This window comes from Porites lutea, chromosome 5, assembly GCF_958299795.1.
Source record: "Porites lutea chromosome 5, jaPorLute2.1, whole genome shotgun sequence".
Lineage (NCBI taxonomy): Eukaryota > Metazoa > Cnidaria > Anthozoa > Scleractinia > Poritidae > Porites > Porites lutea.
In genome coordinates, this window is record NC_133205.1 from 21,443,749 (window position 1) to 21,469,629 (window position 25,881).

The 25,881-nt window shown below is 39.3% G+C and overlaps 5 protein-coding genes and 1 non-coding gene across 7 annotated transcripts in view; 2 read left to right on the plus strand and 4 right to left on the minus strand.

Annotated features, from left to right (window-relative positions):
- Positions 1 to 1,433: 1,433 nt before the first annotated feature.
- Positions 1,434 to 1,515, minus strand: Trnal-aag (transfer RNA leucine (anticodon AAG)). The gene has a single exon. It is a non-coding gene; the product is annotated as a tRNA-Leu (tRNA).
- Positions 1,516 to 2,960: 1,445 nt separating this feature from the next.
- LOC140939250 (aldehyde dehydrogenase 1A1-like) overlaps positions 2,961 to 25,881 on the minus strand; it is a 199,714-nt gene continuing 176,793 nt past the window's right edge. The window contains exons 1-13 of one of the 2 annotated variants that reach the window (XM_073388828.1): positions 25,766 to 25,777; positions 18,158 to 18,204; positions 14,842 to 14,946; positions 12,815 to 12,955; positions 12,523 to 12,649; positions 10,591 to 10,781; positions 8,970 to 9,083; positions 8,125 to 8,412; positions 6,688 to 6,852; positions 5,921 to 6,078; positions 4,811 to 4,885; positions 4,410 to 4,449; positions 2,961 to 3,223 (exon numbers count right to left, since the gene is read on the minus strand). In XM_073388828.1, coding sequence (XP_073244929.1) covers positions 3,191 to 3,223; positions 4,410 to 4,449; positions 4,811 to 4,885; positions 5,921 to 6,078; positions 6,688 to 6,852; positions 8,125 to 8,412; positions 8,970 to 9,083; positions 10,591 to 10,781; positions 12,523 to 12,649; positions 12,815 to 12,955; positions 14,842 to 14,946; positions 18,158 to 18,202 — 1,482 coding nt within the window. In that variant the 5' untranslated portion in view covers positions 18,203 to 18,204; positions 25,766 to 25,777 and the 3' untranslated portion in view covers positions 2,961 to 3,190. Of the gene's footprint in view, positions 3,224 to 4,409; positions 4,450 to 4,810; positions 4,886 to 5,920; positions 6,079 to 6,687; positions 6,853 to 8,124; positions 8,413 to 8,969; positions 9,084 to 10,590; positions 10,782 to 12,522; positions 12,650 to 12,814; positions 12,956 to 14,841; positions 14,947 to 18,157; positions 18,205 to 25,765; positions 25,778 to 25,881 lie in introns of those variants that run through there. The other variant, XM_073388829.1, reaches the window with a different exon arrangement.
- Positions 20,360 to 21,493, minus strand: LOC140939254 (histone H2B, gonadal-like). Its single transcript, XM_073388833.1, has one exon. It carries the CDS (start codon positions 21,467 to 21,469, stop codon positions 21,098 to 21,100), a length of 372 nt encoding a protein of 123 aa, XP_073244934.1. The 5' UTR covers positions 21,470 to 21,493; the 3' UTR covers positions 20,360 to 21,097.
- Positions 21,770 to 22,377, plus strand: LOC140939253 (histone H2A-like). The gene has a single exon (XM_073388832.1). The coding sequence runs from the start codon at positions 21,770 to 21,772 to the stop codon at positions 22,148 to 22,150; it is 381 nt and encodes a 126-aa protein (XP_073244933.1). The 3' UTR covers positions 22,151 to 22,377.
- LOC140938077 (histone H4) lies at positions 22,971 to 23,282 on the minus strand. Its single transcript, XM_073387617.1, has one exon. It carries the CDS (start codon positions 23,280 to 23,282, stop codon positions 22,971 to 22,973), a length of 312 nt encoding a protein of 103 aa, XP_073243718.1.
- Positions 23,794 to 24,259, plus strand: LOC140939252 (histone H3). Its single transcript, XM_073388831.1, has one exon. It carries the CDS (start codon positions 23,795 to 23,797, stop codon positions 24,203 to 24,205), a length of 411 nt encoding a protein of 136 aa, XP_073244932.1. The 5' UTR covers position 23,794; the 3' UTR covers positions 24,206 to 24,259.

Genomic DNA, 25,881 nt, shown 5'->3' on the forward strand with positions numbered 1-25,881 from the left:
TTGTGACATGTATGGTATTCCACTTTTACTGCAGATCATTAATTTGCTGTTCTGTTTGAAGTCAATGTACGAAATATTAACTTCGATACTCTGAAAAATTTCTGACACAAATTTCTCTCTAGATATAGGCCCAGCCGCTATTGAAATGTAAATTTACTTCCCCTCAAAGAGGCCGCAATGGCCTTTGAAGAATAATATTACCGAAGCTTATTTTTTTGGAGGTAACAATTGTCAACGAGGAAGTGTCTTCTTTGAGTCAAAGAAACAAAGTACAAAACATAATTTCGTGAGATGTCAAAATGCCAAAGGCCAGTGCACTAGCTAATGTTTGACCGTGAGAAAATCATTGTCTTGAAGATGGCCACTCCTTTCGCCCCGGAATCGCGTTTACCATTTGTACAAATCAGTTCCATTTTAATACAGGAAAACGACCGCGAAGGCCTGAAACTGTTTGGAATATTCCATCCGGAAAAACAGGACTACCTTTTCAGATGTTCCGTTGCTCGCAGCAATTTTCCGTTTCCAAAAAGCCGTGTTCCATTTACTTTCCGACAGGTAAAAAACCATGATCATGAGCATTGGCATCCCCGGGTAAGATTAAAAATAATTATAAGGATTTGTATGGGGAAAAACCTACCGTTCCAAAAAAAAACTACGAAAATGAAAGGAATTCATTTAAAAAGAACATTTTTCCATTGGGAGCCGTTAAAAATATTCACTCTCGGTATAGCTCTGGCCCCGAGGAAGGGACGAAGACCGTCGAGGTACGAGATTGCCATTCGGGGCTCGAAATTTTTGCAGGACTTTTACGGATCGACGATTTTTTGTATTTTGCAGGAACAATTTTTTGGAATGTCCACTGACTGTCAGGAGCCGATTATGCACTTGTCACTGGAAGGGGTGGGGATTTGTGGGGTCTTATACTTGCCCGAGAGGGGAAGTTTAAGCCTGAAGGCGCAGTAGACATAATTTGTGAGACGTTCAGATTTGGGATCACAGCTCTTTCGTTCTTATTCAGAAAACTTCTTTGGGAAATTTAACAATTATTCAAGGGACCGAGACACGACAACAGGGCGCAGCTCGTAGAAGGAGAAAGAAGCTATTTTACCCCCGGAGCTGTTTACATTGACATTTAGAAGCCTGGATATGGTTATTCCATCCTAAACATTTTAAGATTGGTATTTCTTGCCATTTCAGAACATCAAACTTTCAAAATCTTTCAGGGGAGCAACCTTGTAATATGCCTCTTTAATCTCGAACGCACCCCTCTTCCCCCCCCCCCCACCCCCACCCCCCCGCCATCTTAGAAAAAAAGAGGGAGAGAAGCGCGTCGGTGGACAAGCTAATAAAAAAGCAAGGAAAGAAAAAGTGGGAGAGCTTTAAAATATAAAGCCCTACTGCAACATTAAAAGTAACAAAAAAGAAAAATTCAGTGGCAGCGGTGGGATTCGAACCCACGCCCCCGAAGAGACTGGTGCCTTAAACCAGCGCCTTAGACCACTCGGCCACGCTACCATCTGATACTCAGCCATATGAAATTAAAATATTTTAAACTTTGGGAGGAATAAGCTGAAAATTTTTTAACCTTCTCCACATCAGCGATTTGAAACGAACAAAACTTGAACATTCTCAACTACGTTATTTTGCAGAAACTTCTCGGTCCAGCGTTAAGAAAGGATTCAGAAAGCATATTGAGGAAATGATGCATTGGAAGCAAATAAGCGCGGTTATAAGCTTAATTTATGGCGCACGCCACTCAATTACTCTGACCCCATCAAGCATGTTAAATCTTTCCCTTATTTTACAGGATTCTACTGTGTTTAGATTAGAAGAGAACTTCATCAGTCCACTCATCAAAAAGAGAAAAAGAAAACACAAAAACAAGAATTTTAAACTGTGATTCATGATGGATCGAGCGAGTGATTATTGAACGACAGAAGAAGAAACGCGAGGTTTATTGTTGCTGTTAATACAAAAGAAATTCAACTGTTGCTGGAAAGTCATGATGAAGAACAGTTACAAAACCCAGAGAGTGAAGAAACCCTACTTGCAGGCCTCACTCTCGAAGACCCACTATTCGTGTGATCTGACACTGTGAGATGTGTCACGTATTCTTGTTACCGATTGTCGCGTAACCGCACTTGAATCAGTGGTGAAACGATAGTGAATGGAACAAGCGTCGACAGGTGGCCTAAAACCGAGGAACCTCATACGGCAGACTCCAATGTGTAATAAATTTGTGTTAAAATTTGTTTTTTTTTTCTGTTGCTGTTATTGTTTGTCTTTTTGTTTAATTTTGTTTGTAACGTATTTTTGTGTCACACCTCTCTGGCATCCCATCTCCTGAGACCCCCCTCCCCCCCCCCCCGAGGGGAAGGGTACCATAGTATTTTTTGGGAGAGGGTGTGCTGCTGGGTATTCGGAATGCTGCATGCTTAGCCTATACCAGACCTTTAACAGTTTGTTAGCCTGTGTTCAGCCTCCCCCTTCCCTCCACCAGTTGTATACAGGCTAAGCTTTGTCTCATTTTCCAAGAAAATGATACCCTCCCCTAGGCCCAGTCTCTCCGATACATGGCTAGTCTGCCACACATCCGTTTTTAGTGTCGTCACGCAGCGGGGAGGAGCGTTGCGTGACGACACCAAAAACGGCACTAATACATGGCAGAACCTCCCTCCAGGTTCTCGAGCTGCAAACAACTTCAGTAACAGCTGAGTCACGCACTTCTTAAGCTTCAGAGCACGAAAAGAGAGCTCACTTGCTAAAGAGGCACAGAAGCAAGTTGGGCTAAATTGCTGAAAACATTTTGTTACAGTAGTAGAGTATACAATAATCATCCAGTAATTGCTTCATTTTTTTTTGGAAATATCTAAATATTTCCATTTAGTGTTTGCTTTAATGTTTTTGAAACATTAAAATACCGGCATATTAATATTTGAATAGTTTATTAAAATATTTTTCTATGAATTAATATTAAATTGATCTGTACATTGCTTCTATCAAGAAATCACCTTCAAAAATCAAAGAAAACTAATGCATTCATTATCACAATAATTTATGATAATTCTTATTCACTTTATGACCATGTTTTCATATTTCTCAAGTGTGACATTGTCATTGTAGATATTGTATGTTGCTGTAATGATCTGGCCTGTTCACTGTGGCTTCTGATTGGTAATTTGACCCATTTTTATGAGTTCTTTGATGGAACTTTTGTTGTAACCTGCAAAAAAAAAATCAAAGATGCTTCAAAATTAGCAAAGCCTCAGCCTTTTTGATATGAATAAATGTCACTACTGTAGCCGAATGGACTTTAATTGGCAGCTATCTTTCATATTTTTACGGAATTAAACTGTGCTTTGGGAATACTTCAACTGTCTGTCTAAATGTTATATCAGGAAGGCAAACAACCCATTTACTTCTTCAAATTCTTAGAGATTTCAAAAGCCTTCTCTTTAGAATGTAAAGAGCTGAAAGCCACTGCAAAGAAGCAATCAGGAAACTCTTCTTACCTGCACAAGTAGCGAAAACAAAGCATTTTTCACCAATTTCTCTTCTTTGGACTGGTTTTTGGCTAATTAGCATAAGATTGGCGAAAAATGAGTTTTGTAACAAAAAGGGCATATTTTCCAGCTAATTGGATGTAATTAAGCAGCTTTTTTTTCATATATGTGCACACGCCGAAATTTGCATGGACTTGTATTTTTTTGCGAATCTGTTTCGATCTTTCTCTCTAGCTCTCTTTTTTGCTTTTCGTTCCATCTTTATAAGCAGTTTTGTTGCTCATTTTATAGTCTTTCTTTTGTATGGAGTGGCTGGCTAACTTTTTAGGAAAGGAAAAAATTTAATCTTCAAAGAGTAGTAGGTAAACAGTGAAATTAGCTGTGGATTTTTCCCCAACCTTTTGTCACTTTATTATAGGATTGGTCAGATGATGATGCTTCCCACCAACTTATTAGCTTAAACTAAAAGCTAAATGTGTCTATGAAGGAAAATAATCATTCAATATGGAATGAAAACAGCCAAAGCAGTCGTCAAAGGTTTAAACTAAAATCGCAGCAGGAGCTCCCACAGCTACTTCAGCTGTAAATGGCTTCTGGCTACTTTTTCTTTTCCTTGGCTGATGGTATGATGAGCGCCACCCCCAAAGCAATAAGGTTTTTGAGATGTTCTGTTTCTTGAAGAAAGGTGTCAAAACTTGAGGGCACCTAGGTCTGATTTTCTAAGAGGGGATTTGAGAAAAACTGAAGCATAGCTGCTCTGAAAATAAGTACTGTCTGGTACTCAGTAGTCAGAGTGCAAGAACACCCCCCCCCCCCCCCCCCTCTCAAGCCCCCTACTAAGGCAATAAAAAACAAATGCATTGTCAACCAATAACTATTCAGCACAGATGATTTAGAATCACTTACCGTTTTTACTTCCAGGAAAGGTAATAAGCCACATTCACCCCTACAAAATAGAAATTATTGGGGAGGTGAGACACCAATTCACTGAATCATTGGGTTTGTTGAGATGAGTAGTTTGAAGATACTAATGTCCTCCTTAGTATTTTGTTTAAATAAAAGGTGCATTTATTATTTAAATGGACCTTCTATGGCCTCCTCTGTGTCTGCATCAACGAGGTTTGAGTGTACTACAATACTTCAATAACAAATATTAGTAAATACTAGTAAATGTATGAAAAAAGTTGAGTTGCCAAGAGTCAGTGTATTACCTGCTTCCTCTCGACTAACCAACTGGGCAATATGTAACAATGACTTAAAACTTTCCATAATACTGTAATAATCAGGTGTTCTTATAAAAGACTTACCATTCTCTTCCTTGCCCAGACATTTTAAAACCTCCAAATGGTGCCTGAGGAGCTCCAGCATCATAGCAATTGACCCTAGAATAAAAATAATAATCATTAATAATCATTAAATATTAATCAAATTTGCATTACTTGAGGCACAAGAGTAAAGGATACTTACAAAATTTGATTAAATTACTGTCGGTTGCATCTAAGCATGTACTGAGACAAAAAAACATGAAATTTGACTGCCGTTAAAGCAAACTGTCACACCAAAGGTAGGTTGTTTATATGTTTTCGATCAGCGCGTTCTGCTCATATTTCACTTGCCTCAACTTTCAGGCATATTTCTTGATCAGAACCAGCACACTTGTCTCAACAAAAATATTATTCTTAACGCCTAAAAATTCTGGCAAAGAGTATTTTGTTGGGTGAAAACAAATCAAGTCAACAACAGCCGCCTTATCCAAACTTCAAGTGTTTGGCACCAAAACATGTCACGTTTGCGCCCAAGTAGAACATGTATTTTTCCTCGCATGTACACGCTTTGATGCAACCAACAGTATTATAATATCTGCATCATTTTTATACTAACAACATATAACTTCCACATCAAGCAAACCGTTTACATAGAAGATAACACATCTACACAATTTAAAGTTAGAATGGTCTAGTAATTACTGCTAAACTGGCATCGATAATGCCAGTCTAATGGACAAAGGAAAATCGGCAGTTCAAAGAATCTTATGGAATCTTGGCACACTGCAAGCATTAATTTATGAATGAGGTATTAACCCTAAGATGGTAGCTAAAATGCTCCATTCTTAAAATTTTGTTGGTATACATATTTATCATATTTTTAATACACTTTGAATTTTTTCATACATTTTCTTTGTATATATTTATTTATTATCATGTATTTTTGCATTTCTTTAAGACTTAAGACACGCTAGGAAGCTAAAAGCTTACTGTTTTTAATACTCAAGCAGAGAACACCTTTTTTACCATGAATAGATACAAGACTTTTTTACTACATCTTATAAAAAAGTCCAAAATGCTGAACATTGTGCAGAGTTTAGATTATGAACATCATTAAATTGATTGGTAAAAGAGATTAAAGTAGCTTGTTACCACACTGTCCCAGCACGCAAACTGTGGGAAATGGTTGTTGCTTTGTCTACATCCTTGGTAAATACTCCAGCTGCCAGTCCATAAGTTGTGTTATTTGCCCTGTCAATAACCTCACTTATGTCACCGAATTTTATTATCTGCTGTACTGGGCCAAAAATCTGAAACCAAGAAAGAACAAGAACTGTGTCTGATCACTATCTGATTCTAACAATAATATTTTTAATTTAAGGTAACCAGTGGAAGATCCATTATTCATTCTTCAAGTAAGTGAAAACCTATAATGATCTTCCAGATCCTGAAATAAGAGGATAAGAAGACCACCGCATATTTTAGTGATAAGAATTAAACTCAATGGGCATCATGGAGTAAAATAAGAAATTTTAATCCACACTAAAACATCGCAAGGGCTTACTGGTAACCTGGTGCAAAAACTAGCTGCCACTGAATAAAATCTTGTCGCATCTTTATTATTTGAGAAATAAACTTTTCAAATGGAAGGGTTTAGAGCAGATTTGAATACCTTAAGTGCCATCAACCGGCTAAAAAAAACTGGCTACTTCTTGAGGTCTGAGCCATCTGTTTTTGAGGGAAAAAATTATGAGTAAAGTGAGGGAGTGAAAGCCTGAAATTGCCTACAGCACTTGATTGCCAAGCCACCTGATTTTACATCCTAGTTTTTTCTACTTGAAAACTTAATGTCAAGAACCCTGTGGTTAGAATTTAGCTGGCAGTACATTGACTTCAGACAGAATCAAGGAGGTAAGTACCTCTTCCTTAGCAATCCTCATGTCATCTTTGACATCTGAGAAAACAGTGGGTTGTATGAAATATCCCTTGTCTCCATGACGACCACCACCACATTCCAGCTTTGCACCTTCTTTCTTGCCACTTTCAATCAACTCCAGAATTTTATCAAACTGTTCTTTATCCACCTGAAGGACAAAGACAAATTTTAATTTGAGTGACACAGTAAAGTATGTATTAGTTGAACACTGCCAGGAAAAAAATGCGAAGCTGTATGCACATGCAGCTTCACTACAGGACTAAACTGACTAGTTTTTTCTTTTATAAAACTAATGAAAATGATTAGCTACTTTTTCAAATTGAATGTTATTGGCTCTTCAGTTTTTTTCTTTTTTGCAAGAAATATTGGAATAGACAGTTAAACCATTAATTAGCCTGCGTAGCTGGCGGTATTGTGTGGGTGCGAGATTAAAGTTTTGGTGACGGAGCCGTGTTCCAAAAAAAGGGAGTAGGGACGAGGCGGTTGAAATACCGCCTGCAAGAAAACCCCGGTATTTTGAATAGTCCGCACACCAGTGTGCGGGGAAACGGATTGGTCGAGGACCATACATATGTCAATCATGTTAGATGATCCTTTGTATATATTTCCCAATTAAGAGAGCAGATGGCAAACTGGAAAACGTAAGTGATTGTGGTTTCCCCTTTAAAACAGCATAATTGATGACCAAATAGCCGAAATGGCGTCTTTAAACTTCACAGCGCTGGAATTGTCTTTATTTAGCCGTAAGAAACAAAGGTCAAAGAAAATTAGAACACTTTACAACTGCATCTGAGATCAAATCCTATCAGGAACACCTACAGAAGAATAAACCACAGGAAATGGTTACTCAGTATGCATGTAACAAACCAGCTTCATGACCTTATAATGTTAAGACTAGTGTGGCAAAAAAAGATTTACTCAGTCAAAGTTTAGAATGATACATGCACTGTGTAATGCTAGTAACCTTCGCGCGAGAGCTGAGAAAATAAAAAAACCTCGGTTCAACCAAACTCACAAGGTCATGTTTCACATTATCACGAGCTTAGGAGTCGTGTTAAGCCTGTCAACGCTTATTTCTAAACTGTCTCGCGTGAAAATAATCGGAAGTTTCAAATTGCTGATTTAATTGGGATCAGCTAAGGTGACAAAAGTGGGCGGCATTCGAAAAATCATGGTTCTCTGGCAGGCGGTATTTCGTGACGGCTCTGCCATCAAATCTCACTCGAATACATTACAACGGCTCCGCCGCCAAATCTCACTCGACTACTACAAAATACCGCCAGCTACGCAGGCTAACCATTAATAGGTAATGAAAAAGTTCAGGTTTCCAGTGCCAATCAAGATTTTTTATTTTTCAGGTTGAAAATGCAAATTAAATAAAGAGTTGATGATTTATCATTTGTTGAAAAATTTTTTTTACCTGAGGCCCTTGCTCAATTTCTTCATTAAATGGATCACCGACTGTCCTTTTCTGAGCTCTGAGCACACTCCTCTTGACAAACTCATCATAAATGGTGTCCTGTACAAATGTACGGGTGCCTGCACTGCAGCACTGTCCTTGATTGAAAAACACAGCGGCATGGGAATACTCCACTGCATAGTCCAAATCACTGTCAGCAAACACTATGTTAGGGCTCTTTCCTCCCAGCTCCAGTGTCACACGCTTTAGATTGGATTTCGCAGAAGCAGCTTGTATTAATCTACCAACCTTAAATAGTTACAAACAATGAACAATTGTTATTGCAAATCTGTAATTTGTTTTCCCATGGAGCACTTAGGAGTTCTTTAGAACTCACTGAAATGTGTCCATTCCTTCAAGATTGATTGGAATTTGGAAGTGTTGGTTTGTAAGGAGAGGGGAAAACCCAAAAACCCGAAAAACACCTCTCAAAGCAAGGGAGAGAACCTGAAACAAAAACGCAACCACATATGGCAGCAACGCAAGAAAATTATTGAAATCAGCATTGGACTGTTCATAGCCCCCTATATTCCCACAAGATTGTCACAATTCAGCAATTACTTTTAAAAGTACCCAGGGGGTGGAGGCCAGTGTGTAAATCTTTTGGGAGCAAGGTGCATTTCCCTCCTCATTATGCTAAACACCCTAAAAACCCACCCACTCCCCACCTCCTGTCCGTACGTTTGAAATGAAGGTGTTTTTTTAGGAGTTAGAAAAAAATGAACATTAGGCAGTCAAAGTGTTTTTTAATGCTAATTTTTATAGTTTAATCCAGTCAGTTTTTTAAATAAAATACTAAGAAGCACCTCTGTTGAGCCAGTGAATGACACTTTGTTGATGTCCATGTGTTCAGATATGGCAGCACCTGCAGTGGGACCATAACCAGGGATGATATTCACCACACCAGGTGGAAAGCCAGCCTACAATAATATACAGAAAATTATTTAAGTGACACAATACAATATATTGTAGTTCCACTTTTCACTACGATCGAACTTCAGTTATCCAGACTTGTTTCCCAGGTCCTGTTTTATTCATGAACGTTAATAAGATATGATCTTGAAAAACTGAAAAAATAATTAAAAGTTTATTAATTCTTCCAAACGTGTGTTTAAAACGCTGTTTTAATCAGTTTCGCTTTGAAAAAGCGCAAGCGCATGAGATCAACAATTATTCTGATGCATTCAGCTGAAATCTGATTGGCTTAATTGTTAGGTTGCTTATGTAACAACAAGACCAATCGATCAAACACTCAAATCACAGCAATGTCTATGCAATGAAAGCAGTCCGTTCTCTCGATAAAGGATAAGCAAATGATTATTTCAGGTTTGGAGAAAGGCGAAAGAGGAACAAATTTAGTACTCAAGTTTAAAATCAGCAAGTACCAGACCTCACATATACGCAAAAACTAAGAGAAGATCCTGAAATTCACCGACAGCGTCGGGATGAGCGAAGAACTGAAAATATATTATATACTTACAGTCCATACATAAATTCAAGTAAGAGCTAATTTACATTTAAATTTTGTTGTCTTTATTCCCTATGATTACATTTTTGTCGCAATGATTAACTCTCGGTTATCCAGACTATTAACTCAAGTCCCAACGAGTTCAGATAATCGAGGTTCAACTATATATAATATGTACTTTAAACTGCTTAGCATCACTACCCGCACTATACTGCCTGTGTAACACCAGAAAAGTCCTCTAGATACTTTGCAACATTATTATTGAAATTCTTAAAGAGCTCAAGACTAAGTGGACATGGTAAGTGGACTTTGTAAACGTCCACTTTCCATGGTGGTTTGATTTGTGACCCTTTTCTTGCATAACAAAACAATATTTTTCTTTCACAAAGAAATGAAACCTTAAACTGTCTTGTGTATCTGTTGTAAAGTGGTATGGATCTTAACAAAGTGAACGTTAATAGAGGTGAAGACAATAAAAAATAACTTGTTGTGACCTTAGAAAAGGTAACTGCAACCCCTTAATAGAGGTGACCACTTAACGTACAAGTCAGTAAATGTACTGTGATTACGGGAAATGTTCTCCAGGGCTTTGGTAAGTGACCACTTAGTAGAGGGTGTCCATCTAATTAATACAGGTTCACTTATTACAGGTTTGACTGCATGTCATCCATGAAACACTTGAAGGGAAATTCCATATCTAGGCAATCCCATGGGTTATTTTCTATTTTTTTTTGGTCCATTCAAGAATTAAAAATATATATTGTTTGCAATGATCAATAATTTAATTATTATTTTTATACCAGTTGATACATATGCACGCCTATCGGCAGAGCGCTCAATAGAAGGACTAGAGCATAGTATTATCTAGGTTATTTGGTGTCAACGTGAGATTTGACTTGGCATTTTTATTACTACTTAATTATTATTTTTAAGTTAAGAGCAGCACAATATCAAATTACCTCTTTGAAAAGAGACCCAATGTAGAGGGCTGTTAGTGGAGTTTGCTCTGCTGGTTTAAGTATGACAACATTGCCACAAGCCAGAGCTGGAGCAAGCTTCACGCCAGCTATGTTAAGAGGGAAGTTCCAAGCAGTGATAGCTCCTACAACACCCACAGGCTCATGTCTTGTGTACACAAAGTATGGACCATCTGCAAAATATAAGGCAGACAGTTCAGGAGTTTGATTTTTGAGTTTGATAATTTGATTTTTGTGTTACATGATTTTTTGTCTTTAATTCCTTGCATGATTTGAAAGATTCCCCTGCAGACGTTAGATGACAACGTTGTCATTGAGTTTTTACTGATGATCTCACAAGCTGTACAAAGAAGGACATGGGTTCACATGGGCAGTTCAGGGACAAATGGGTTAACAAGTGCCTAAGGAGCATCCTGCAGATTTGGTGACCCAAAGAAATTTGAAATGAATGTTGGAGACAGGCAACGCCAGATAGAGGAGGAGGCAAAAGAACAACTTAAAGGCGATGGATCCATACTGAGGAGACCAGAAGGACCTGTGGCCAAGACAGCCCTGGAAATGAACCAGCAGGGAAATAATGAAAAAGAAAACCCAATGCAATTCTTCAGAACTTGAGAAGAGAGGACTGATACAGTATATGTACTGCATGTTTGGTGGGAGGCAAAAGTCACTGCTCAAAATAGAGGCAGATGGTGGGCATTAGTGGAGGACCTATGTTTTGTCAAGATTCAAAAGGACTGATGACCATGACCATGACAATGAGGATGATGATGGATAGGTGGTCATTGATGGGAGGTGGTCTAATCGGAAAGTTGGTCTTGCATAAAGACTCAACTGTATTCATACTTTCACGAGCTGGAAATAAACTAGAGGTTCCATAATGGAAGGGAAGTGCTGCCCCATGTAGAAAGATCAAGGGCTTAGACCAGTAGTAAATAATCTATTTTATTATTCATTCAAAATATTTGCCCGATTCTAATTGACTAAGAGCACATGTTTAATTCACCATAACCAGTTACTGATAACCAAATTTGGAAGGATTTTGTGTTTAGCAAGGAAATGACGTAAAAAATGCAGCATTCTTGCAGGTTAATGCACCGTTAACTGAGAAGACTTGGGAACGAGGTTGAGTTGTTTTGGTTGTGAAAAATGGCGGACATTTCACTCGTTTCAAAAGTAAGAACAAGGCAAAAAAATAACTAAAAACATGGCAAGAACAGCAAGAAGACAACTTGAAGGGTGACATCTGCTATTTGGAGAATATTTGCGGAGCTGAACAACCCTAAACATGCACTATCGAAGATGAACTTAACATCGATGGATCGATGGAGGTAAGCATGTGTTAGCCATGTTTTTAAACTAGGAATTATTTTGAGTGAATAATAAAACAAATGAATTCGGCTTTCATATCATGAAGAATTATGGAGATCTCTGAGGGTGTTATCCGCCTCGGCCTATGGTCTCAACGGATAACACCCTCCTCGATCTCCGTAATTCTTCAAAAGATACTCAGCCTCATTCATTATTGTTAAGTATCTCAGTTGTGGATATCACATAACCAAGAGGTCGCAAGAGTGCTATTAAACAAACTCTGTAACAAGTTTATCGCCATATTTCCTTTTAAACGTTTTCAGAGAGAGTCATAGACTTTCTTAGCCCTCACAAAATTCTGATAAAATTTTGGCTGCTATTTCACTTCGCTTCATAAGGTGCTACACGGTGGGGACTGGGAACTGCTAACAAACAGCTAAACAAACTTCCAAATAAACTTCCACACAAATTGAGATCTCAGATGCTCTCGAGACAAAAATAGGTGGCTGCCCTGTGCGAACAGCAAGAATGATGATCATGACAGGGTATGTAGATGTATGTCAGTAAAAATAGAATTTATCTACTTAAACAATTTCCACTGACCTGCAGATATTGTCTTCCCTGATATCTTATCAGCCCATCCAGCATAGTATCTGAAGCCCTTCACAGTCAAATCCATATCATCTACAGAATCTGCAAACAGTTTGCCACTGTCTAGTGTCTCCAGAGACTTGATCAAAAAAAGACTGAATTTAGAAGAATGTAATGTTTTCGTTCAGTAACATTTCTCATACATGTAATATGAAAAGTTAAGCAAGTCTCCGATTTCTGCCTCTTACAACAGTGCCTGCGAATGTGCTTAGCATTACCATATTAGGTATAACTTAATACTTACAGCTAGATAGTCCAAATCTCGCTCTACCAGGTCTGCAAGTTTATACAGCAATCTACCCCTTTCAGAAGCATCCATTGTTCTCCAAGGACTTCCAAGTTTAAAAGCTGAAGCAGCTGCCTGCACAGCCTTGTCAACATCAGCCTGGAACATAAAAAAAAATGCCCCACAGCAAGGCAGGTTAAAACCTCATGTCTAGGATTCAACAGGATTAGCCAATGAAAACCACTGAGAGCAAGGATTGACAAGACCCTTCTAGTTAAATAACACTATTTGAGACCCTTTTATAAATCAGTCATACTTCCTTTCCCATTTATTTAAGCAATGGAAAACATTTTCCTAGTTGCATAGCCTGATATAAATACGACAGGGTGTTGGGAGAATTTGAGACAATTTTAAATGCAAACCCAAGACAAAATCGAGGGTTTGCATAACTATTCAGAATTCTACCAACCCCTTGAGTGTTTATATCAGGCTAGGCACATGCAGTAAAACAGTTTTCTGTTGTTTTTATAACATAACTTTTCCAACTTTTGGCACTGATTAGGGGAGAAATTCTGACCAGTCCTAAAGCATTGTACACAAAGTTTTGTGTGCGTAATTAGTTTTTGTTTTGCAAAAAAGATGCTTTCCAAAATACAGATTTTTCTCACCTAAAAGTCAGTTAAAGCGAAAAAAATTGATACAGTATGTTTCTACAGATTTCTCAAGTTTCAGCCAAGGAGGAAATGAGGTAAGCAAAGTAAACTTGTCAAGTTTTAAACTCAAAACTTTTTTCAAATAGTGCTTGCAAGATATTAGTGCATGGAAGGCAAAACATCTTGACATCACAACTGTGTTTACATACTCTAATGCAAACACACCTCTCAGCTAATCAGAGCACGCATACTATCTTAGTTATTTTATAAAATACTATGCTTTTGCTTGCTTTTTCGCCCCTCATCAAGTACAATACTCAATACCATCAATGTAATCAGTCACAAAGTAAACAAAATAATGCAAATTTAGACAGTCTGGCAGCTCCAAAACATAAACTACAGCACTGTTGTTTCTTTCTTTTTCCACCAGCCATCATAATAATTATTAATATCCTTTTCCTCATTATGACTACTCTCAACTCTCACCTTGCCGACATCTCACTTTGATAAAACCCCAATAATACGAACAGCAGCTAAATCCCAGACTTTCACTAATGACAACACTAACTCGAGGTCCCTAAAGCGACCTCTTTAAAGGGAGTTGAATGCCATTATGTACTTGGTACAAATCAAATTTGATTTCAGGTTAAAATCTTTTAACCTAGGTTGATTCTGATGTTGTTTAACCCATTCGCCCCTGAACCGCCCGTAACCGCCCGTGCGGATCCAGGTCCTTTCTACCCATTGTGACGTCATCAGTTTTAACGGTCAAGGACAACTTTCTTCACTAACTTGTGCAGAGTGAAGAGATCTTTCAAACCATACCAGAATGAGCACAATTCAGTCAAGGGCACCGGAGAAACAAGCAAAAAACCACGTGACATTGACCTGAAAATCTCCATGAAAATCTTGTTCCATTACCCACCTACCTTTCCCTTTGCCTAATCCTAAGATCCTAAAAGCTTTCCTAAAAACTCTTCCCACCAAAATCAAGCCTACTTCAAATGCCCAGCAAGAGAAAAAAAAAATGAGGCAAGAAAAGCAAAAAAAGAAGGGAGGAGAGAAAGCGAAAAGTAAAAGTCAAGACTGCTGTGTCACTTTTAAACCCAAAAACTATGTCGAAATTTTGCTTTCTGCGCATGCCCGAACTTCGCAAGCTGATATTTTGCATCTGGATCAGAAGGCCGTGAAGTGTTTGACCTGTAAACCAGTTTGTGGTAAGTTTTAGCTCTTTATAGCACGACAGTGACCAGAAAACCACTCGACTAGCTTCAAAACGCGTTTTTCGGCAAAATCTCCAGGAGCGAATGGGTTAATCTCTTCAGGCTAGGGGACAAATGAAATTGACAATCAATCTACGTTATTTGACACTAAATTTTTTAATAGACTTACTTTGTCACCCTCAGCCACATCACAGATCTTTTCCTCTGTCACTGGATTTATGGTAGCAAATGTCTTTCCACTAACAGAGTCCACATATTCATTATTGATAAAAAGCTGTAAAAAAGTAGAAAGAAATGAAACAGGACAGTTTCACATAACACGTAGTGAAGATAAATATGTGTAAGTCACAATTTTTAAAACTTTTACAAGTGTTATTTTCATGTGTAGAAATTGGTTTGGAGTATACAAACGTAATGTGTGATTAGGCCGAAATTTGGCATGTGATGCGTGAAATTTTCCATAATACGAACCTGACCCCGTGAAACCATTTATGGATATGAAGTGTGATTTATCTTGTAAGATATGCTGGACTTGCGAATTATTTGTCCCATTTCATGGGACAAACAGCTGGTTAACTATTACTAAAAAACTAGAACCTAAAAACCGCATGTCGTCAGAGTAATCTTTGACATATTTCAATATGACAACTGTCGAAGTCTGATCCATGATAACTTTGGTTTCAGTTTGTAGCTAGGGAGTTTTAGTGATGACGATGGCGACGGCAATGAGAATGTCAAAACAGCAACAGTTTTATTAAGCAAAACAACAAGTTTGCACATGCACCACACTTTTTGTACATTTCTTTGCCGTTGCTGCACAACTACGATGTGAAAATGCCTAATTTCATGTTTTATGGAGGATGTAAACAGGTGACAACAAAATTTTCTTTATCTTTCTAAACTTGAGTGCGGTCCCCAAGAATTCAACTCCTCAGGGAAATCTGGCTAGATTAGGCATTTTCAGCGAATTAGAATAAACGTGACAAGGTCAGAAAAAATGCTAATTCATTTTAAAAGGGACGTTTTTGCTGCCATCGTAAATGTCGATGCTAAAACTCCCTTTTGATTAACAATGGGAGAGGTTGAAGACTAAATTCGTGACTTGCAAAAATTGGTTTATCAAGCACATGACACATGAAATTTGTCAAAATTTGCACGTGAAACAGGACCATGACTTAGGGATCAATATTCCCAGTCATGGGGTCATCCCAGATGACTGAAATCTCATATGGACGATTCGGATAACTTCAAAAGTTGCCCTACGGACGAGTGAGGTTTTGCTCAACCACAAAATCTTTTCAAAAATTTTTATATGATTTTATACATTTTCCCTGCGTTCTGATTACTTCTCATCCACTTAAAAGTTTTAGAATAATGATGGTGCAGTATTTTCAATGAAACGATTGCAGGCTCAGTTTTTTGTAAAATACTGCATTCAGAGGCCATTCGTAGAAAACATGACTGCACTCATCAAAATGTGGCGTTTTTTAGAAGGCGTTTTGTTGCCTTCAGCGGAAAAAACAAGGTGAAGCAGAAGGTGGTGCCTTATATATATCAAGATGTGACGTTTTTTTAGAAGACGTTTCACTGTCTTCTACAGAAAAAAAGGAGACGCAGGAACCGCTGCTTTATACGGGGGAAAACGTAAGCACACTGTCTTGCCTTCATGGTAAACTGACAGACAGTGATGTGGTTACTTGTAAAACATAAATAAACTGTGTTTAGCCTAGGCCTGTAGCCTGTTGTACCAGGAGCCCATACTGCGCTTATGCAACGGCGTTTTCACAAGTAGGTTTATTTTTAGATAAGCCTTTCCCGCGAATTGCTTTCGAAAAGCCAATCACAAGCAAGTGCGTCATCAATAAAAAATGTTTAATACGTAACCAGGACAACTCCTTCACATTGAAAAAAAAAGCATGGCAGACGCACTTGAGGAATCTTCAGAGGATTCTTCTGACAGTACTTCAAGCGACAATTTCAGTATTTACACGGAAACTAGCAGTTCAGAGGAAGATCTGCAAAACGTAAAAGAGACTGGGACGTCTACTTCATCGGCGACAACGCATAATTCACGCAAAGGGAAATTGAAATCATCTCTGAAATAGCCGACTGTGAAAAGGTCCAAGCGACAACAGTCATTTTTCGCGGGAAAAGCTTATCTAAAAATAAACTCACTTGTAAAAACGCCGTTGCACGAATTTATGGCAGTTGCACGCTCCGGGTTTTGGGCTCCTGGTTGTACTCAACAGTTTAGTTAAAACCCTTTCTTAGTGACTATAATGGCAATAAAATACTAATCATAAATGTTCAAGCTGCGCACAATTTTTTCACCATTCCTTTATGTAATTCTGCACGTTTGTCCAAGCAACCCAAATTGTAACAGGGCAAGTATGCCATCAGGCTTACTTGCCTGCCCAGCTGACAACTCTGAGAAAAAATGAATATGTTCCCCCTGATGACTCCCCCTTTGCTACCCTCACAATCGTCACAGTTGTAAATTACACTTGAAAAGGTTTTATCAAATTTGCTCCAGGGGTGTGGAATTTGCACACATTTTTTTAATCCTACACAATGATAGCCCTTCTGCAGTTTTTTCAACTCTTGACATCGACCAGTTAGGGAAAATCTGATGAAACCACTGTGAAGAGAATCTTAAAATTACTAAAATTGCCAAGTTTGAAAGTGATACGTCTTAGGTGAGCGAAGATATGGCTCCGCAAGATTGCGAAAATTTACAGGCGTTTGTATCGTGACTAATTTCCGACGATTCCTAATTAATTCCGACACGGCATTCATGTAAAACAGGCTTTAATTTAGTTTACTTTTCCTTAATAGTTAGCAATATTTTAAATTATAGAATATTAATCTGTATACATAGTTTCGTATTTAAGTTGTAGCGTTATATTAAATTGTTAATGCCTGATGTATTTACCGTGTTTTTAAATAAAGATGATGATGATGATCGTGGGGAACAAGTTTGTGCCCCTCCCCCCCCCCCCCCCCCATACAAACGTCTGTAAATTTTCGCGACTTTGATCTTTGATCATGAAAAGCCGTATTTTTTTAAAATTTCTACAAACACCTTAAAACTTGGCAATCTTACTAATTTGAAGGCGACTTTTCTTGCGGAGTTGAAGGATTTTCCCTGACTTGTGTTTGTCATAAGTTGAAAAAAGCCGTGGAAAAGCCTATTGACAATTGCCCGAAAAATGCCCGGGGAAGGACGATCGATGAGCCAAGGATGGGACTTGAAATTAACTGAGCATTATTTCATATTTCATCAATTACATTTTGACAGCAGGTTTACCAAGGATATTTCTTCTTTTAACATACTAGAGTTAAGTTCCAAAGGTCTTTGATCGTGATCTTCATTTGCAGGAACATGAACTGGTTATTATTACTAGGAACTAGTTATTATTACTGTAGAAAAATCCGATGTAATTTAGCATGATAATGTCTTAACCTAAATGTTTTTTGCAATGTACCTTTGTGAACTTGATTTCTGGATTCCTTGTTGCCTGATGAGGCATTTTAACCATGGACAGTGTTGCAGCACGCTTCGGCGGGAAGTACACTGTATAACGTTAATGAACTGTTTCCTTGTCTCCAGACCCTTCTCCGTTCGATTTTGCAGAAAACGACGACGACGACGACGACGACGATGACGACGATAACGATAACGTTTGATATGCGTTCCGTTTTCCACAGAGCACAGGAAATTTAATCAATTATGACCAAAAAGTTTAGCTATCAAATTATCATTCGCATTTTCTTGTTTGGGTAAGGGACCAGTCATAATTTAAGTTGGAGAGGGAGAGGGGGGGGGGGGTAGGGGAAATTGTTTTTTATCCCAAATTATTTCCAGACCCCCACTAACAGTAAAATATCCGCACTGCACACCTATTACCCCGTCACGGAGAACTAAGTTATGGAAAGATGCCGCGACTGTAAGGGCAATAGGCGTGCCGAACATAGCGCAAAGGCGAAGCCAACCGCCACCAGGGGAGGTGGGAGGGGCGAAACTTAAACGCCACTTTCACCGAACTCCGTAGAACTGGCCAGGAAGCGGCTAAAACCGAGCTATTTGAAGCGAGGGCCGCAAGGCATCATGCGCGGCAGCACGCAGGCCCGGCAGGACGGGATTTAACTGATTTAAATCTTCCCGTGCTACGGGCTAATTATGCATGCAGTGAGAATAGCACCCATGTTTTTAGGTACCCCCCCCCCTTCAATCATGTTAAAAGATTTAAGGGCCCCCCTTTCTTTCTTCTATGGCATTTTAAGGTCCCCCCATATCCATGCAAAAAAAATTGAAAATTGAAGGCCCCCCAATTTCTCCTCCACCCCCCACCTCCAACTTAAATTATGACTGGTCCCTAACAAGGGCGCGTAAAGGGATAAAGTTTGGAGGTACCGAGAGATTAAGCTTCAACAGGAGCCCGGCTCCTGGCTTCAAGTATTCGGCAAACGGCAAACATCAGATTCAAGTTAAAAATTTCTCAAAATAGAAAATGAGGCGGTGGGTAGAAATAATGAAAAGTAAACGACAAGTAAAAGGGAAACTTGGTCACGTGCTACAAATTCGTGTTTGCCGTTTGACGTAAACGTGATGCTCATAAGCCTCTTTAAGGAAAAACTCTGTCTTCATGCCACATTCATTTTTACGAGTTCAACGCACTTGCTGAAAAAGACAAATAAGTGCTAGTTATTCTCTGTTTCCAATGTAGTAATTTATATTTCCAAATACCTTACCATTTTACAGGAAGGAACCTGTAATCTAGAAAGGCTTTAGGCCTCAAATTCATAGCGGGGAGGGGTACTCCCAGTGATGGGCTCCTGGTACTCCGGATTTCAAGTAACAGTGATAATCGAATGGGGGCAAAACTCAAAAAAGTCCCATGCCGAATTTCCAAACCAAAAAAAAATTCCAGAAAGCGTAAAGATATCACACGAAAAACAGAAACATTAGTGATAGAATGTTTGTGTTTGTTTTCCCTCCCTCCTCGCGCGCTCCTCGCGTTTCGCTCGCGCCTAAAACTCCCTTTCCCTTCCCTTTCAAACGCCTGCCACGCAGGCTAGTTTATTTATCACACCGTCTGGAGTAAGAATCTTTTTCGCATATTGACATGATTGATTATATATTTTAAAACCGGTTTTATGAAAAAGATGCAACGTAATGCGTTTAATATTAAAACAGTCGCAAAACAAGTTTGGTTTTAATTTATTCGCGGAACTACGCGGCCGGGATACACGCGAACTCTCACGAATCTTCCGACTGTTTTGAATAACCATTAAAATCCCTACTACCCTACTTAAATCAAGCTACCAAAAAATACTTGCCAAAGTTTTCCTACCAAAAAAAATCCCGAAATCAAAAATTTCAAACCCCAAAAATCCTTCGATCACCCCTATCATTTGAAATCGGAGTACAGTTCGCACTTCTTGCATGTTCTTTGCAAGCCATTAAAATTCCCAAGTAACAATAGTATTTATTTTGGCAAAATATTGGCTCAACGGAAAAGCTTTAGACAAATCTCGAGATAAAACCTACTTTTCGAGACGCTTTAGATCGCGCTTTAGATATTTGAAGCCTGTCGGTTTTAAGTGTCAATTGCATCCTCTTCGACTGAGATCTCGAAAGGGCATTCAGTTCTGGGGTCGTTTTTTTGGTGGTAACGGTCGCCCATATGAGAGTTAATTTTAGCGTGATTTAAGATGCGTTTATCGCTGTTGAACTCTGTAGTGCGACCATAGCCAGTGTGTCGATCATGCGCTCGGGCAAGGGAACGAGAATGGCGTTGAGAAAATTTCCCATCATTTATTTTTTCTGTCAGTTGTTTCATCCACTGCTGCGATTGTATAAAAGCGTTCGTACGTTTGTGATTTACAGTCAAACCAAGTCAAGCGTACCCCCCAAGATTCTATTAATGAATTCATTATTTGAAAAATGAATCCGTTAGTCGTTCCCGTAACTGGTGTCAAATTCAAAGCGGTATTTCTGCATGCGTAATGAGCAGTGAATATTTTACGAGAACTTCTCTGTATTTGGTCAGATTGGAAATCTTTGAATGGATTAAGCTTCTTAGAAGACATTTACATCAATTTCAGGAAAATGGAGCTGGTAGAAATTTCACAACTGCCTCGCGTGTGAATTCACGGCTCATTACACATGCAAGAATGCAGAGATCAATCTGAAATCTACAACTAGCAACGGATTCAACTTTTGAATATTAAATTCATCAATGGATTCTTGGGGGGTACGCTTGACCTGGTTTGACTGTAAACACAGGATTCCTTTTGCCGACTTATCTACAATTTAAACTTTATAGTGTGTAAATGATAGAAATGAATTGGTTATGAAGTTTACTACACTTGGTGGCTCCTAAAAGAGCCGTTTGTTTTGGCGGTAAACCCACAATGTGAGTTTACTTGCTGCTGGTGTACTTGGTCACAGCTTTGGTTCCTTCACTGACAGCGTGTTTTGCCAGTTCACCGGGAAGAAGTAGCCTGATGGCGGTCTGGATCTCGCGAGAACTGATGGTTGACTTCTTGTTGTAGTGGGCAAGGCGGGAAGCTTCAGTGGCAATGCGCTCGAAGATGTCGTTGACAAACGAGTTCATGATGCCCATGGCTTTGCTGGAGATACCAGTGTCAGGGTGAACTTGCTTCAACACCTTGTAGATGTAGATTGCATAGCTTTCCTTTCTCTTTCCCCTCCTCTTCTTCTTTCCATCAGATGGAGCCTTAGCCTTTCCAGCTCTCTTCTCGCCTTTCTTTCCTGCAACTTTAGGTGCCATCTCACTTGATAAGAATGGAAGTGAATAATGTACACTTACAGAATATTGTATTTATAACAAAACCAGCAGGGGATCAATTAACATACGGATCGAAATCTTTGAGTTTTCATTGGTTTCTTTCCTTCAAGGTCAACAAGCTTCCTGCATACATCATCATATTTCATAAACTACCTAAAATTGTTTAGTGTGATTGGTGCGTTTCGATCCTATTCAAATTTTGCCGCGCGTATAAATTTTAAGGATTGCAAGTAATAGTTCATTCACTCCTACGTTCTCGTGCCAACCAGAAGTTCTAAAATCATGTCAGGTCGCGGTAAAGGAAAGGCAAAGGGCACCAAGTCCAAGAGCCGATCATCCCGAGCAGGGCTTCAGTTCCCTGTTGGTCGAATCCACCGTCTTCTTCGCAAAGGCAACTATGCTGAGCGTGTTGGCGCTGGTGCTCCGGTCTACTTGGCTGCAGTGCTCGAGTATTTGAGCGCTGAGATCCTCGAGTTGGCGGGCAACGCTGCTCGTGACAACAAGAAGACCAGAATCATTCCCCGTCACCTTCAGCTTGCAGTCCGCAACGACGAAGAGTTGAACAAACTGCTCGCCGGCGTCACCATCGCACAAGGAGGTGTTCTGCCCAACATCCAGGCTGTTCTTCTGCCCAAGAAGACCGAGAAGAAGCCAAAGGCTTAAACACATCCTTCCCACGTCAAAAACAAACGGCTCTTTTAGGAGCCACCAAATATGATGAAAGTCACGATCAAAAGAGTCACTTTATTATTAGTATCTTTACAGTAAGCCCTCTCATGGGTGTTGGAATCCTCTTCTACTCACTTACCTAACGCTTTTGCATCGAAAAGAAATTGATAAAAATTACAAAGAAAAAAACGTAATATAAGAAAAACTTACGAATTAAGTATACTTTTAACAATCCTACCTTTAAGCACGAAGGTTGTGCATATTTTTATATCGCTGGCGGCAAACAAGGCACTTATTGATGCGAAGATAAACTACAAGAAAGCCACCAGACATGACCGGACTCGGAACCCGACTTTTAAAATTAAACAAAATACCGTGAGAGGGGTACGAAGAAAGTAAACGAGCTCTGGTCAGGTGAAAATCAGCTATAAATCTTATGGTGAATGTTTTTCAGAAGAATTATTTATTACAAATCCTATCACTGCATGCCTCCAAATGCAAATTTCAAAAAAATTAGTTTACCGTTTAAACCGCGCGAATATTTTCAGTCCATTCCTCAAACAAAAAGCTTTCCAAATTCTGATATGTTAGCTTATTTATATCCCAGTGCAGCCATTTATGATCTCAGAAACTAGATATCAATAGAGCTTAAGCCACAGTTAGCCATCACCACTGCAAACCTATTTCTATGTATTCTTCTACAATAAGTAGGAATTTATCTATTAGTACGAGTAAACTTTATTGGCAATGACTTTTAAAGATGTGGTGGCTCCTAAAAGAGCCGTTGGTTTTATAGTACGTGTAGCGTGAAGATCTAACCGCCAAATCCGTACAGAGTACGTCCCTGGCGTTTGAGTGCGTACACCACATCCATGGCGGTCACAGTCTTGCGCTTGGCGTGCTCGGTGTAGGTCACAGCATCACGGATCACATTCTCAAGGAAAACTTTGAGAACACCACGAGTCTCTTCGTAGATCAGGCCAGAGATTCGCTTAACACCGCCACGGCGAGCAAGACGACGGATAGCTGGCTTGGTGATGCCTTGGATGTTGTCACGAAGGATCTTTCGGTGACGCTTGGCGCCTCCTTTTCCTAGGCCTTTGCCTCCTTTTCCTCGACCAGACATGTTGTTAGCTGTGTAGAAAACTGAGTAATAAAGTGGTAAACGAATCTCACAGCATTTATACCGCAAAGAAGGACCTCACTGAAAACAAGCCAGAAGAGATAATAAGAGGTGGTTCTCTATTGGTTAGTTCGGACAAAAGAGCCACGAGGTCAAGGTAATTATTACCATACTTTTGCTTCGCAAGAGATGTGCGAACAGGTTAAAAGAGAAAATAATAGTCGGTATCGCTCAAAAACCAGCCATGAATTCTTTGACTGCTTTCACTATGATACTTTCAAATTATTTAGGACGAAAACTTTGCATTTACAATTTCCATTAATCCAAAATACTGGTAAGTATCTAAGGATCGAAACACAGCATTACAGATAAATGACAATACTTTGCTAGTAGTCTTGATTGTCCAATGAAATCGCATAGTTTTTGACCAATCGGAAAGAAGCCCGCTAAGTATAAAAATATTGAGTTCATATTTGTTGCACATCATATCCGTTACTTTTCGGTTAGAATTAAAGATGGCACGTACAAAGCAAACTGCTCGTAAATCAACTGGTGGAAAAGCTCCACGAAAACAGCTCGCCACAAAGGCAGCTCGTAAGAGCGCGCCCGCCACTGGTGGAGTCAAGAAACCTCATCGTTACAGGCCTGGTACAGTCGCTCTTCGTGAGATCCGTCGTTACCAGAAATCGACAGAGCTGCTCATTCGCAAGCTGCCATTCCAGCGTCTTGTGCGAGAAATCGCTCAAGATTTCAAGACCGATCTGCGTTTCCAGAGCTCTGCTGTCATGGCTCTTCAAGAAGCTAGCGAAGCTTACCTCGTTGGTCTCTTTGAAGACACCAACTTGTGCGCCATCCATGCCAAGCGTGTCACCATTATGCCCAAGGACATTCAGTTGGCCCGCCGAATCCGCGGAGAGCGAGCATAAGTGATTTGCTTGCACCACAAAACAAACGGCTCTTTTAGGAGCCACCACATCAATAAAAGCAATAACCGACAGCCAAACATTTTGTAATCAACCATACTTCGTATCTCTTTAAAAACAACCACACACACAAGGCAAGAATTCATTCTTAATTTTACATTGCCTAGAGCTCTTTTTATTAATCTTCTTCACATTCATGTGTTCTTGGGACTTGGTCACAAATTAGAAAGGATACAGGAACTTCAGGCCTGACGCTGTCGGTCAAAGAAAAGGTTAATACACTGAATACAACCTATAAGGCCGGAGAGCGAAATGGTGACCGGTCCGGTTTCGCTAACGTGTTAGGCCAAACGAAACCTGGTGTTTCTTATTTCAAACTAAAAACGTTGAAACATCACAGTAGATTACTCGAAATCCAGAGGAGAAAGTATTTAACAACAAGGAACTGAGTTCAGTTCTCGGCATAAAAATTCGTGCAAGACGTTATGATTTTTTTTTCCTGAGAAATAATCTTCCTTCCGCTGGCTTATTTCTGCCAAAGAGAAAATTTTGTTCATAGCGAAACGACTTACGGACGTTAGCGAAACGAACGTAATTCACTCGGAGTCGTACACAGAGTTTTTCCATTACACAAAGCTTTTCCTTCTTTTTCATGAAGTGGCCACAACAACGAAAAAGAGATAGATTTTCTTCACTCTTTGGGTTTAATAGAGGAAACTTTGAAGGTAAGAGTTCAAGTTTTAAAGGACTGTAAGGCCCGTTTCAAACGTCGTGCTACAGCCGTGCCGAACTCAATTGATCGAATGAAATTCGACTTTAGCACGGCAGTAGCGCAACGTTTGAAACCAGGTCGTGCTACTGCCGTATAGCACGGCAAGCCTTGCCGTGAGACACTTCGTGGGAGTACATTTTGGCGGAAACTGTATGCAAATTTCTACTGTCATTACTCGCGGCGACGCGCGCTCTATCAAGTTACAAAGGTACTCGACAGAAAGAAGAAAAAATTATAAGAAAAAAGTGTAAAGGACTTAAATTTCGATTAAAAATCAGGGAAAACTGTTCTATCAGTAGAAAGACTTTATTAGCGAGGTCGAAATTTGAGGAGATACATTTGGCGCAAAGTTTATGCAAATCACACTCCTGTGACTGACTGTGCTCGACAGAACTTTTTCAGTTTACTTTTTTTTTTGCTTTGAGGTGTATTAACAGCTATTTTCATTTAGCTGATTTAGTATCGCATAAGAAAAGGAAGCAGAGAAACACGCCAATAAAACCCTTACAGCGCAGGTCGAAGAGCGTTTGGAAAATTGAGTTGGTGGGTGACATTTCGAAAGCTTTGGAAAGTTAAATTCAGCTCCTGCTAAATGTACTGCCTTATTTGCCAGACTGAAATCACAAGTTTTATATTTACCATCCTACTAGGAAAGGAAAAAAAATGAGCCGTTGTTCATTTGGAACTGATTGAGTGACCGTGTCAGTTGATGTTCATCTGCAGAGTACGGTCATCTCGATTTTGCGGATAGAAGCCAAGGAGTTTGTCCTTGTTGTCTTGACAAAAGAGAATTTAAACCATACTAAATAAACCAAATTGTAGAAATTAAGGACATATGGTGGAAGTACAGGAGTTGTATCATCTTCTAAATATCTCTAAAGAGAAAGGAAGTAGCGAGTGCAAAAGA